This window comes from Carassius carassius, chromosome 18 (genome assembly GCF_963082965.1).
Source record: "Carassius carassius chromosome 18, fCarCar2.1, whole genome shotgun sequence".
Classification (NCBI taxonomy): Eukaryota; Metazoa; Chordata; class Actinopteri; order Cypriniformes; family Cyprinidae; genus Carassius; species Carassius carassius.
The window spans coordinates 6758481-6773025 of record NC_081772.1 but is presented as its reverse complement, the minus strand read 5'-3'; the positions used below and the strand labels follow the sequence as shown (position 1 = coordinate 6773025).

Here is a 14545-nt window from a genome sequence, read left to right as displayed (position 1 = left end):
TGTTTCACTTCATTGGCTTCTTTTGCATACTAAGGAAAACACATAAAAGAACATAAATATTTTTTTCCACCATAAAATTTCAAAACTCAAATTATGCTATGGGAAAACATACTTTACTTTCATAACATTCCAGGATCTGTTGTGGTGAAAGCAAATGGAATGATGGTTTTATGGCATATCTGTCAGAATGAAAACAAAAAAAAAAAACACTTAGTTTCTTCAAGGACATCTGTTTTTTTCTTTTTTTTGCATAGAAAAAGGTTACAGCTTACAGAACGTGGTAGGGTTATTAAAAAGGTAACAAAGTTATAGTAGAAAATCTCACATATGAGTATTAGTGAATATTATCATTATTTTTTTTTTCATTCAGTAGGCCTATTGTGTAAAGCGGAGAAGATCCAGTCTCCCCCCAAAAACAGTAGTGATTGAAGTGCATCATACCAACTCATTGACTAATTTCAATATAAACTCTAGTTACAATCTTACACATATACAGATTTACAAACTGGATTGTTAAATCATAGATTACAAAACTGATTCACACCTCACTTCAGTGATTATCTGCAAAACCTTTGGCTTGTCTTTGAATAAGCTGCTCTGTTTTATTCTAAAGCTACTGGTCTGTGTTTTTCTAATGAGAAATATCAAAGCATACAGTACATCTCAAATGCAGCATTTTAGCAGTGTTTATGCAGGCACTGTCACAGCCCTTTACATGAAGTTAAAACAGCAACTGATTTTTTTAATCCTTATGGGTTTCCAAGCAGCTTGATTTGTAAAGCCTGTCTTTCTTTCTCTCCTAGAAAGTTGGCTTAGCGTAGAGAGAAAAACACAAGGTGCTGTCCAAAACAGGCAAAATAGCTGTTTTCTTTCCTTTATGTACAAAGTGTGGAAGACATCCAGATGCAACAAGAGCAAATCCAAAACTTAAAATGCTCCCACTTCAGTCCCCCACGGTCGGTATGGTTTACTGCTGCTTCCACTGCTTCCGCTGCTCTGTTGGGATGTGGTGGATGTGGAAATGGAAGGGCTCACAGAGGAAGAAACCACCGAAGATGCAGTTATGCTGGGGCTGAAAAGTGGGAATCCTCCGGCAAATGTTAGAGGGAAGGTTTGTGCCGCGGCAGCAGCAGCCGCCGCATGAACGGTCGCCGATATTGAAAGCAGCGAGGTGGACAGTGGTGGAACGCAAGGAGCAACGCTTCCTGTAGAGGGCGCTCTGAGTGCGGAGTCACTGTGGGTGAAGGAGGAGGTCAAAAGGGCTGCGCCCCTCTGAGGAACCTCAGACAGCCTGCTAGAGGAACTCTCTGAGGACAGAAGTCCGCTTTGTTGCAGGAACGCTGCTGGGATGGGATGCAAAGCTGCGGCCCAGTGATGCGGATGGAGGGCCTGCTGGTGATGGGTCATTGATGTGGTCATGGCAGCTGCTTCCCTCTGCGAGGCACAGCTGCTGAGGTGAGAAACCAAGCGGATACGGAGGGGATCACTGGAGTCCAGACCTTCAACAGAGCTCAAATACCTCGCCACTTCAGTTAGACACTCCCGGAAGCCGATGCTCATAAAGTCCATGGCCAGAGAATGAGCATCAAAATATCCTGAGAGAGCAAGAGAGAGAACCATTAAAATGTGAATGCCATACTTCTCTGGCAAGAGCAGAACGGGTCCACTGACTAAGCCTGGTTTCTCCCAAAGTTTTGTCTCCATTTCTATTACCTGATGGCGTTTGGGTTCCTTGTCAGTGATGTAGTTTGGGTTTAAAAGATATTCAGTAATAGCGTATTATGGATTTGACTGCACTGACAACAATGGGTGAGAACAAAACTTGAACTTCATTGATCTGAATGATGACACTAGAGCTGCTTTAAAGCGGAATAGACTATGTTTCATAATTAATGAATTTTGAAGCTGTGACTGTTATAGAACTGAAATAAATCAACACTGAACTGAGTTGAGCTGAATAACAACACTACAGTCTTCAGCAGAGCTGATTATAGCTGAATTGAATTCATTTTATAATTGATCAACTTTTCACAGTTATTGAATAAAACTGAATCAACACTGAATTGACTCAAGCTGAATAAAGACACTATTGTCTTGTGTAGAGCTGCTTTATAGCTGAATTGAACTTGTTCCATAATTGATTAACTTTTCACAGTTATTCAACTGAATTTAATTTACACTGAACTGACGAGCTGAATAATGACACTATTGTCTCTGTAGAGCTGCTTTTCATCAGAAGTTGGATTTATCAAGTTTGAATTACTGATTCTGTTATTTTCCTACTTATTACTGTAAAGCTGCTTTGAAACAATTCAAGTGCTAAATAAATAAAGGTGATTTTACTTGACTGGAAGCTTCAATCATGACGAGTCAAATGCAATAACCACTGTGTTTGAGTGGCTAAACCTAAGCAGACCGGGATTGTGACCTGACCTGTTTGTATGTTTGTTTTGTCTCCCAACTGCTTCGGTTTTAACACTCATAGGAAAGCCTTAACAAACCCCCAACAGTGCAGCCTGTGAATGTGGCCCCACTCCCCTCCCATGGATTTATGAAAGCAAACACAATCCCAGGGTCAAGTGCTTCTTTTGTGCTGCCAGCACTTTCCCACGAGTTTAGTCCTACCATTAACATTGATTTCCACTTTAATCTGGTTAAAAAAGGGAACTTCATACTCAAATTTCACCACAGTGTTAGGTGGCATGCAAAACAGGAGCCAATAACAAGCAGACTACCTTTTCCTCCTGTGGCCTGGAGCATCTTCAAGTGATCCACTGTCATCTGCAATATTTCTGCCTTCTCTAACTTGGCAGATCCCTTGGGAGAAGCAATAGGATATGTGGTGAGTTTTTAATATGATAGCTTTGACAACATCCTTTTCCACTTAGTTTTATTATTTTATTATATTATATTATATTATATTTATTATATTTATTTTATTATTAGAACTAATACTTTCATAATGCATATATAAAGAAGCAGAAATGTGAACTCACCTGCTTCTCAAATGCTGTTGGCACCAGACGACGCAACTCTGATAAACTATTATTTATTCGGTCCCTTCGTCTTTTCTCAATTATCTGCAATATATAAAATAATTAATGGAGTGTAATGTATCAGTGTTTTAAATATATATATTTTAAAAGTTTAACAAATATAAAAAAGTAAGTAATTACCCCTCTCCGCTTCTTTCTGGCCATGACTTGAGATGTTGTGGTAGGTGAGCCACATCTTATAAATGAACCGTTGCTTTGACTTTGGGGGGAAAATAGGATGAAAACTTATCAATGCACTGTATAAAGAGTCTATTATTTTTTTGTCATATAAAATTATATTTTTGATTTCTGATTAATAAAAACCAGTTAGATGTTACCACAAGAAACATATTTTAGTAGATAAAATGCTTGACAGTAATAATTATTAAGACTTCATTATAACTTTATAATCACTGTTAAGTTGTTAAGTTATTAACAAACAAAATTACTTAATACAATGCTTAAAAGATAATTAATAGCTGTATCCTACACTCAAATAGTTATAAATGTCTGTAACATTTTACAATAATGTTTAGTAACATGTAAGCATTATTGTAAAAAATGGTAACATGCAATAACAAATTGCAAATAAAATACTTGAACTAACCAATAAAATTGATTGTTTGTACTCAGTTTGATATAGTCATATTAAATAATAATACTTGAATTAAATACTACCACATTAAGCACATTATTTTTTGGTTACATGACAGTAAAAAAAAAACATGTTTAGCAATTACATAGTAATGTTTATGAAATATTACCAAAGCTTTTATAATTTCTAAGCATCAAAACAAAACTGAATTATTAATTCTACTTTATAAATTAAAATAACTAAAATATTAGTAAAATGTTTATCAATTGTAATTATATATATATATGTGTGTGTGTGTGTGTGTGTGTGTGTGTATCCAAAGGGAGCATACGACCTTAAGATAACATCTAAAAGTGAATCCTCAGTTACAGAACAACAAACAAGCTGCAAGAACAATAATGCATGGATGCAGATTTTTCCCGTGCATGCTTACCCAGAGTAGTTATTCTCGCTGCCCACATCAATAGTTTCGTCCATGTCGCTGTCGGACGTGCTGTCCTCACAAGGCCGCTTCATGATGCAGTGCGAGTGCGCACAGGTACAGTCACAAACCTTCTGAGCCTCTTTCCCACGAACCGCTGGAGCCTCAGTCTCACATTCACGCCCACGTCCTGTTACGGGAACACCCACCGAAAAAAAGAAAACACGCCCCGAGCCACCGAATGGAGGTCTCAAACTTCATTCCCCTGGTAATTGACTCTGCCCAGCTTCAGCACTCGCGTTCTGCACCATTTACCTCCATAGGGTCCCCTGAAGCGTGAGAAACACTTTACACAAGAAAGACGACGGTGTTTCAGAGCCCGACGGAGCTTGGACAGTGTGCAGATAGGCAGGGAATCTAGGTAAAGGGTTTCTGGCGAGGCTAAGATGAGGATGCAGAGTGGCTTTCCAAAATTTAATCAGGTTTATTCAGTGTACAAATTATTTTTATGATTGTAAAGGAAGAAATTTCTGTCAGTAGTTTTTGAAGTTCTCGCGCATGCCTAATCGCTCATAGGTTAACCCACCCTTCAAATATCTGACGAACGATATATATATATATATATATATATATATATATATATATATATATATATATATATATATATATATATATATATATTTAAAACTATATTAGTAAAAATAAAAGTGCATACAACGATCTAGCTCAGTTTAGGCTACCTCACGTGATTTCTGTTCGTCATCTTGTTATACATCTCATTGCAACTTGATTTTACTTTTAGGTTAACATATGAATATGTTTTAAAGACAGTACATCTAATGTAAAATGTATTTAAAGTAAAAACGAATTACCTTATAACGTACCTATATTTAATAAGGCAGCAGTCTACTTTAAAGATAAAATATTTTTATAAGTTTTCATTAGCCTATAATTAATGGTCACTTTCACTGTCACACTTTCACTTAGAAAATGAGCATTTGCATCATACACATATGGATATACTAAAAGTTCTTTAAAATGCTTCAATAAACACTGATCATATCAAGATAAAAGTAGGCTATTCATAGTTGTTAGGGGATATCTGCGTAAACACTGACACACATGGGCTTCTCATCTGTTTGGAGACTCCAGCTGTAGTGCATTTCCTGGGTTAAACAGTGAAGACAGGACATTGTTTGGGCTCACACCCACCCCTTGTCATGTGCCTTCCCGCTGGTGGAGCGCAGTACAGTCTCCCAGGCAGGCCGCCAGTGTGATGACTCGTTCCCACAGCTCTGAGCCCTGCGCTGAAACCCAATCACCATGTGAGAGACGGCCAGGAACACAGGGAGGGCCGGCAGGGCCGCTGCCACTGGGAGGTTACCGTGAGCCGAGCATCACCCCCACCACTGCTGCCGCAGGTCCTAACCCTGTTCTTGACATTGTTTGTTTGTTGTATGGTCGATTTAACTAACATATGGCCTTTCACATGTTCATTTCTGTAGATTATATGTCAAACTGAACATTATTTTGTCTTAAATGTATACAGGCTACCATTACTGCAACATTACAGCAAAAATTCATTTATTAATTTACTCCAAGAATTATTATATATACTTATTTGCATTTATCAATAAAAATATGTTTTCATGCTATAAACAATCATCAAGACCAAAAATAAATGTAAAAATTTGTATAATAAAATAAAATTTTACTAAAAATAACTTACAATCAAATATTTATAAATAGTAGATATTAATAATTATAATATAAATTAGTTTTAATATAATTATTTAAGAATTAACCAATAATTTCTAAGAGCCATATATTTTACAAGTTTTCTTTTTGATATATATATATATATATATCAAAAAGAAAACTTGTAAAATAATATTTTTTTTATTAATGCTGCAGTTCACAAAAAAATATCATGCCAAGTGGCATTTAAAGAAAGATATTAGAACTTTTTGAGGTTTTAAATGATACAAAAGATATACAGTAATATTCAGAACAATTCTGTTTTCAAGTTTTCAAATCTGATCAAGTAAAACTACACCTGTGGTTATTCTATGAACTTTAGGGGAATTGACTGACTACATCCACTTAAAATGAACTTGAGACCAGTTGGCTAAAAGCAAATAGAAGGTCTACTGCTTTGATATTTTGTGAAAACAAACAAACAAACAAACAAAAAATGAATGCAATGAAAATTTGTGTGATTTAACTGTCCAAAAACTTTAAGATCACTTAATATATTGACTAAAGATGCAAACCTTTATGACGTGTTTCTGCATCACCCATTGAAGTTTTAACACCCTGCACCAGATCCAGTCTGCCCCTCAGATAGCTCCTATCAAGCTGTCAACAGCCTCTCATAGCCCAGGGCAGGCTGCAGCTCTCCCAGGTGTGACCTAAAGTATTTAAGGGCTAATTAAAGCAGTCTGTCCAGCTTCACAGACCTGGACTCTCCCTCGTTTTCCCCTGTTGATGGATATTCCCACTCAAGAAGTTCTTTTTAGGATAAATAAAGACAGTACAGGGACAATATTGACAGGAGAGCAAACACAACTCCCTAAAGGTTTTATTTTGCTCTATTTATTCCATATGAAAAATACACAAAAAATGTCCAAATAAATGTTACTGTTCGACACATCTACTGTACAAAAAGCCTTCGGATGCAACTGTAGCCTGCTATGTTTTTAAGTTTTTATCTGTATACTCTGTACATGTTACAGAATCACCTTTAAAACAATTACAAAAATTATTAAAATAAGCACAAACATAGAAAAATGCATGGAAATTAATAAACTAATGGTCAAATGTTTGGAATAAAGATTTTTTAATTGTTATTGAAAGAAGTCTTTTATGTGCAGCAAGGCTGCATTTATTTGATCAAGTAAAAACAGTAATACTGTGAAATGTTATAATTTATTATAACTTTAAGCATATTAAAATTATTACTGAAGGATCATTTAACACTCAAGATAGGAAAATGGCTCCTGAATATTTAGCTTTACCATTACATCATTTTAAAATATATTCAAATAGAAAAAGTTGTTTTAAATTGAAATATTTCACAACTGTACTGTATTTTTGATTTAAAAAAAAAATATATCCTTTGAGAAATTTATTTGAGAAATATAAAAAACTTTTGACCAGCAGTGTATATAAGCAGCTTGTACTCCTATTCTGTTTGTTTTTGCGTTTCATCCTTGGCTGATAGAAAACAAGTGCCAGTGATATCAGTCTGGGGCAAGACTACAAAACAAAAACCGGAATATGGCCTCTGCCAGGTCTGCCGATGGGCAGCGCAAAGCTACAAACTCGTCAGTGTCACCTCTGAGACTTCTCATAGCATGGTGAAAGTGGGTCCAACTCTGGGATCCGACTTAGTGCAAGTGTTTGTGGATGTTTGTGGGTGTTTCTTCTATTCCCAGGCAGGAGGAAGGATTCCTTTCATCCCAAACATGCTTGCTTGGAGAAGGCGGGCGGCCCTGCCCCTGGGCCCGGCGAGAAGGGCCCAGCCCTGATGTGCCATGCTATCAGTGGTTCCCAAGGCTGGCCAGCCTGGGAAAAGCTGGGTGGACCTGTTCCAAAATCAGCATTACATGCATTATTGTTCTTACCCTCCCCGAGTCCCAAGCACACAATGAAAACAACAGCAACAGCCACAATCTCAAGCCCTTCTCTGAACACAAGGCTGCCCTTAGTCAGACGCAAACTCCCATTTTAAAACCAAGTTAACTGCTTCATGGCAACAGACACTGTTGCCTGGGCACCAGCTTCCTCAGCCCAGACTCTTCATTGAGAGTACACTGACCTGTTTTAAATTCAGGGCAAACAAACATTTGTCCTGCTAAATTCAAGTATAGTGCAAGTAAAATGGTTAGGAAAACATTTATTGCTCTTCCAAAAAAGTCACCCGAAAACCAGAATTCATTAGTGTAATGATGGAGCAAACCCTGCTCAAAAACAGCTTAAACAAGTATAAAGTTGATTTCTGGGATTAAGTCTGATACAAACATCTGACAAGTGCTCAAAACCTTCCTAAAACTATGGCAAAATAAGCCGTCCTGACCACCTTAGGCTGATTAAAACTGGTTTTGATGTTTGAACAAAAGATGTATGAGAAATACAATCTAGCTCTATCTTAATTTCATGTTATTTCAGTTACTCAAGGGATGTTTCTGTGATGAGTGAATGAAATCGGAATGAAGGAAAAGTGTTTTCTGGTCAAAATTAAACTAGTTATACTGATAACTTTCATTTTCTTGCTGATCAAACACCAACCAAGATGTTAAGATTTTGTCTAACCTGACAAATTTCCTTTGAAGACTTTCTGGATTTTAGCAGAAGAAGGTTTCATTTCAGTACCAACCTGAAACAATTAACTCCTGAGTAAATAATCTACTTCTTTCTCATTGTTATCCAATCTGTCCGAGACAAATGGGCATCTGTTTATTTTTCCTGTCAGTGGAAGAGCGAACAGCCACAAAACAACGATATCCTAGGATTGTGGACTTTTGACTCTAAAGTCATATTATAGGTGCTTTATTAGTGTTTAAGGTCACAGAGAGACAAGCAAGTGCATCCTATATCAGGAAGCCTTGTGTGTCTCTGGAGTCAAATATTTGGCTTTTAGTCGGAGCGCCGGCCGTGAGTCGGAAATCCTGGGAAGTGAGTTCATGGCAGACAGGCTCCAGGCGTCATATGGGCCAACGCTGAAGAGAATGGGTCAGAATAATAGGGCCCTTCCTGCCATTCTCAGATTCTGGGCAATATTTCTGTCACGGCTTTCCATCGTACTGTGTCCATTTGGATTCGGCAACCATCAACCCGCATGCTATACTCAGAAATACACTAATCTGCACTGCAAGTGGTGTTTGGCTCAACACAAAGAGTCTGTCAAAATGATGTCAGCATTAGAACAATATCAATGTGGTCATTTTGCATGGCTATCAAGGGAGTGTACACTCTTGTAAACATGTTTGTCAATCTTTAAAAAACGTTTTAAACTCTGCTGTAGTCTGTGGGGAGGGTTTAAAATACAAAAAATGGCATATATGGGCCGAGAACACACACAGATAGGTGCCCCTTCTCTACTTCCTGTCATATGACCTGAACTTCCTGTCAGGATACATGAGTTTAAGGAAGCCATGGATTTCCCTTTCTGCATTCAGCTCTCATTGTTCAAACATCGTTACCCAATTGTCAAGCATACCTTTTATTCACTGCGGCACCTACGTTATTTACACAATAGCTTTTTTCCCCACTTTTGGAACCCACGGACAGCTCTTCAGACAAAGTCCTAGCTAAATACTAAAATAACTGAACATTTTGTATGTTTTTAGTTTCCATAACCTACCTTCTGGACATTTGGTCAGTAGATCACTGGAAAGTCAGCGAAGAGATGGTTTTGTTTGGATGCAACCTACAGAAATACAACAATTTACATTTCAGCAAACTCATCCATTATGGATGAATAAATGTTTCTTTGTAAGCATGTACTTTTGACAAAAGCTTCATTCTTTCAAATCTTAAATGGAAACATTCAGAATTGAAAAACTGGCATGTTCCATCCGTTCGTCCGTCCGTCTGTCTGTCTATCTGAATTTCAGTTCATTTTATTTCTTTAATTGCAATTCCTTGATTGTTTGTTCAATTCAACTTAATTTCTAAATCCATTTCTGCATTTATATGTGAACGGAATTCTAAATTCAATTCTGAAGATCACACAACACAAATTAAATATTCATGCAAACACATTACCATTTCTCTCATTGCACTGATTAGCTAAAAAAGTTAAAGTTCATTAAAGCATTTTAAGAAAAGAAGACACTTAACAAATGCATTGAAGTTGCTATTTGACACTGAAAATCTTAACTCTTTAATCCAGTTGCATAAGCAGTCTGGCTCTGCTCCCATATCAGTGGCTTCTGGCTCGCTCTGCTTGCATGGAAGCAGTGGTCCTGGATGCCCCCAGTCTGAGCAGACTCCAAAGGCAAATGTGTTAAAGTAATTAACGGACAAGAAAGAGGAAGTCATCAGATACACATTAAGTGACCTGACCACTGTGAAATCACTACTCTAGACAGCAGGATATAACCACAGTCCGAGAAAGAGATATGCTTTCACACATGGCACCAGTCAGTGAAGGCCAACCAGATAATCTTCTCTTCAACACCAAAAACAAACAGAAGAAAGGAAGGATGTCCTCTTATGACACCTGTGCTAATCATTACTGGTTTGTCAGATTTATGTATGTATAATTGTATGTGTGTGTGTGTGTATATATATATACAGGCAACAGCAGCAGCCATTCACCGATCTTTCCCTGAGTTTTAAGACATGGCTTTCTCCTCTTGGTTTGGGTATCACAAGCCCTGAGGAAGCACAAGGTTACAGAGAGATCCAGGAAAGCATGTTCTGCCAATCTCTACCAGGGTAAGACCCTGAAGAGGCACAACATTGATATGGTGTGTCACTGCCTGGTGATAAACAATGCTGCATATTATTGTTTTGGGCTGCACCCTCTGGTTCTTTATCAGCAAACATCCTTCCGCTTCCCATGATTGTGAAATGGCAATAGGTGTGCAACAGAATGAGATATTAGACTTAGACTTATGTAAGTGTTAAAAAAGTTAATTAAATTTAGTGCACTTTAAGCATGTCTCAGTTTTTCAGTAAGAGAAAAATCTAGGAATCAGTCTCATGTAATCTGAAAAAAAGTCTACAGTGTAATCACCCATTTAAATAGCTTGATAGACATAAAACTGACCAATCACAGTTTGTTTTTGTTCGCATTTGATATTTAGGGTGGGTTTATCGAAAAAATTTGATAGCATAATAATAGACTGGATATGCAAACAGAATGCCACAAAATGTGAGCTAATATATTTAAAAGGCTGAGGTTGAGACATCATTTTATAAAGTATCATTCAAAGTTTGGGGTCAGAAAGATTTTTTTTAATGTCTTATGCTCACTAAGGCAGCATTTATTTGAACAAAAACAGTAGTACTATTAAATATTACAGTTTAAAATAACTGGTTTCTGGTCAAATATATTATAAATGTAATTTACTTCTTTAATTGCAAAGCTGAATTTTCAGCATGATTACTATAGACATCAGAGTCACACGATCCTTCAAAAATCATGCTGATTTTGCTGCTTCATATTTTTGTGGAAACAGTGAATAATTTTTTCATGATTCTTGATTTTTCCAGAATTCACCTAATGAATATAAAGAGAACAGAAAAACAACTTTTATTTCAAATGGAAATCATTTATGACATTAAACGTTGCTACTATAATTTTTTATCAGTTTAATGCATCCTCGCTCAATAAAAGTATTCTTATATTCTAGAACATTTCATTGGTATAATCGGGGCAAATCTAGAGTTAGTCTAGGTCTAGAAGGACTGAATCTCTTATCTGAATATGACCTGCTATGGCTAAAAGAAAGATTTCTTTAAGGGCAATAACCCACAGCCAATTTGTGCTTGATTTACTTTTTTTATGAAGAAAAAAGCAAACTCAAAGTGGCAAACATAGCATGTCAAAATATTAATTGTTTTTATGATTAAAAATAATTCTCAGATATCTTTCCGCAGCCAACATCAAAATAGATCACATAGTCACAGATTGTGAAGGTTGCTGATCGCTGTGTTTTATTTTTTTAAATGATGACTGATTCCTCGTCTATGGAGGGAACGAGATTCAAGAATTTCAGACTAATTTTGAACAAGCCTAAATCTGTATGTGGTTTATTTTAGATCTAATTGGCTGGCCCTCCATCACTGTTTGGATGTCCAGACACTGACTTATCAGTGCGAGCAGTTGAAAAGCACTAGCGCACATTCTTGATCCCAGGCCCCCCGGTCTTACCGCTATCACCCGAGACAAGCACTGTTGAGTCTGGAGGACAATGTGACAACAGCAGGCTCAGCTCATCTTATCAGGTTGAGTGAGGGCCACCAGCTGACCAAACGCAGACCCCAGATCAGCAACATGTCTGCTTACTCTTCATACACTCCACAGGGGAAAACCTGGACTGAAGGTCCGAGCCTGGAAAATACCTGTCATCAGAAGAGCCGCGATCAGCAGCAGGAATCTTGACACATTCACACCGGGAGAAACGCAGAGGGAAAGGTGTCCACGACAGCTCCCAGAAACTCTCATGCTGTCTTTCCCTCTGGCAGAAAACACACAATGCTTGTCACTGTCTATTAATGCTGAAAAAACTTTTGGGTAGGACAGACAGTCTATGAGAGTTCAATAAAATTAGTAATTTGAACAGAAATAATAGAATAAAATATTTTTATATATGCCAACAAATTGAATTATAAAGAAAGGAAAAGTTCACCTGAAAAAAAAAAAAATCTTGTCATTATTTAACCACCCTCATGTTGCTCCAAACTAATTTTTTTTTCTGTGGAACACAAAAAAGGATTTGTCCATATGATTGCTTTGAGGAACAGCAAATATGTCTGCGTTTCAATGATTTACAATATCCGTTTTTGTGCCAAATGGCTGTATTGGCACATACTGACATATTTTGCAATGCTGTTACATAGGTACTGGCTGCAAGAAAGCATTTTATTAAGCTGGTTCTGGTGTAAATATTGTGTGGCTTTCTTGTTTGCTTCCATGTGGACTATATTTTGTAAATACATAGCATACTCTGAAAATTAAAAAATGCTATATATAAAATGATGTCTGACAAAGAAAATCATGATTTTCATAAAATATTAAGCAGCTGTTTTCAACACTGGTAATTATGAGAAATGTTTCTTGAACACCAAATCAGCATTGATTTCTGAGGGATCATTTGACACTGAAGATTGATGGCTGCTGAAAATTCAGGAATAAACATTCTAAAATATATTAAAGTACAAAATACATATTTTTAATTGAAATTATATTTCACAATATTAGTTTTTACTGTATTTTTGATCAAATAAATGCTGCCTCGGTGTACACAAGTGATTTAAAAAACAAAAAATACTACAGACTCTAAACTAGAACGCATGAATTTAGAGAATGAAACTATCCTTAAATCAAGAGACTTTCATTTTAGTAGTCTGCCACATGTCAATGGGTTGTGATGTAAATACTGTGTGGGTTATGAGACTTGATTGTTTGCTTATATGTGCACTGTATATTGTTTAGTGGATACACACAGTTCTTTATGAGTACTTTATTATTGAAATCTATTTTTTTTTTTTACATGCACCTTAGTCGCTGGTGAATAAAAGTGAATATTCGTGTAAAAAGTACACTGCAATGAGGTCAAGTGTTACAAGTATATATCTGATAAAAGGAATACAGAGAGCTGATTATTTGCGACTAAATTGAGAACATTATAACTGTAAATTTTAAACTGTAAATGTTATGGGACTAGGCAAGATGATCATTTCTACAATCTATAGCACCACACTGCTGCCAAATACTGCATGTTTGCTTGCCGAACAAAACATCTCTAGGCACTAATATCATATTTGTTAAAATAGCTGCAGCAAACAGACTTAACTGTATTCTGTTTAAATAGAATGAGCATTCAAAGGATTCATTCACGAATGTTAATGTGAATAAAGACGCTTCAGTTTCATTCATCAAGCCACAGCCGTCTTGGATGGGAGTGTGGTGTGTTACCTTACAGAATGGCAACAGCTGTGGTTTTCATTGTTTGTTGCCACACTCTCTTTCCTCCTGTAATATAGTGGTCAGGCTACATTACAGGTCAAGCTACTCTGGATTTACTGCAGCAGAGGTTGGAGCTCGGTCAGAGATCAGAGAGCTGGCTTTCAGAGAGGGTCAGTAAGAGTAGCCTAACTAGTTTGTGCTAAAAGGCAGCTGGCAAAGACCATGCTGAGAAATGATCAATGGCTAGTACAAATGTAACATATTCACTTCATTTACATGACTACACTGATTTGACTGTACTATACTACTATACTATACTACTGTTCAAAAGTTTTGGGTAAATTTACTAAACAGGGATGCATTTATCAAAAGTAACAGTAGACATTTATAATGATACAAAAATTCTTTTGAACTTTCTACACATAAATTGGCAGCATAAATGTATTCAACATTGTAATATAAAATGTTTCTTGAGCATCAAATCAGCATATAAGAAAGATTTCTGAAGGATAATGTGACACTGAAAACTAATGGCTGCTGAATATTCAGCTCGGACATCACAGGAACAAAATACATCGCTCACTAGCTCAAAGTGTCTATACTCTTACACACCAATAACAACATACAAAAAACACAATAAAAGCACCATATAAGTATGCAATACACTGAAGCTGTACAATACCTTTGCGTGTTAAACAGACCATAATTCCAGTAATTATTCTCTTACTGACTTATACAAAGTAAAAACACAATTTGTCTTGTGTGAACTTTTCCATGAAATATCTGAGGGAAGTTTAGGGAATCCCTGCAACCCTTGACACTCTTTATGAATCTGATAAGATAAATGACAC

General features: G+C 36.7%; 1 protein-coding gene across 1 annotated transcript; it reads right to left on the bottom strand.

Moving 5' to 3' along the window:
* Nucleotides 1-746: 746 nt before the first annotated feature.
* On the bottom strand, nt 747-4272 carry LOC132091817 (hairy/enhancer-of-split related with YRPW motif protein 2-like). The gene is made up of 5 exons (XM_059497921.1): nt 4064-4272; nt 3177-3255; nt 2997-3080; nt 2736-2817; nt 747-1595 (listed from the first exon to the last, which is right to left on the bottom strand). Exons 1-5 carry the CDS (start codon nt 4144-4146, stop codon nt 928-930), a joined length of 996 nt encoding a protein of 331 aa, XP_059353904.1. The 5' UTR covers nt 4147-4272; the 3' UTR covers nt 747-927.
* Between the last annotated feature and the right edge of the window lie 10273 nt (nt 4273-14545).

Bases quoted from the DNA above. Each gene is read 5' to 3' on its own strand.
- LOC132091817 (XM_059497921.1), bottom strand. From the start codon at position 4,146: ATGAAGCGGCCTTGTGAGGACAGCACGTCCGACAGCGACATGGACGAA. The intron at 3,256-4,063 runs GTAAGCATGCAC...TTCCCCCCAAAG, and splicing joins AGCGAGAATAACTACTCTGG to TCAAAGCAACGGTTCATTTA. The intron at 3,081-3,176 runs GTAATTACTTAC...TATATATTGCAG, and splicing joins CCAGAAAGAAGCGGAGAGGG to ATAATTGAGAAAAGACGAAG.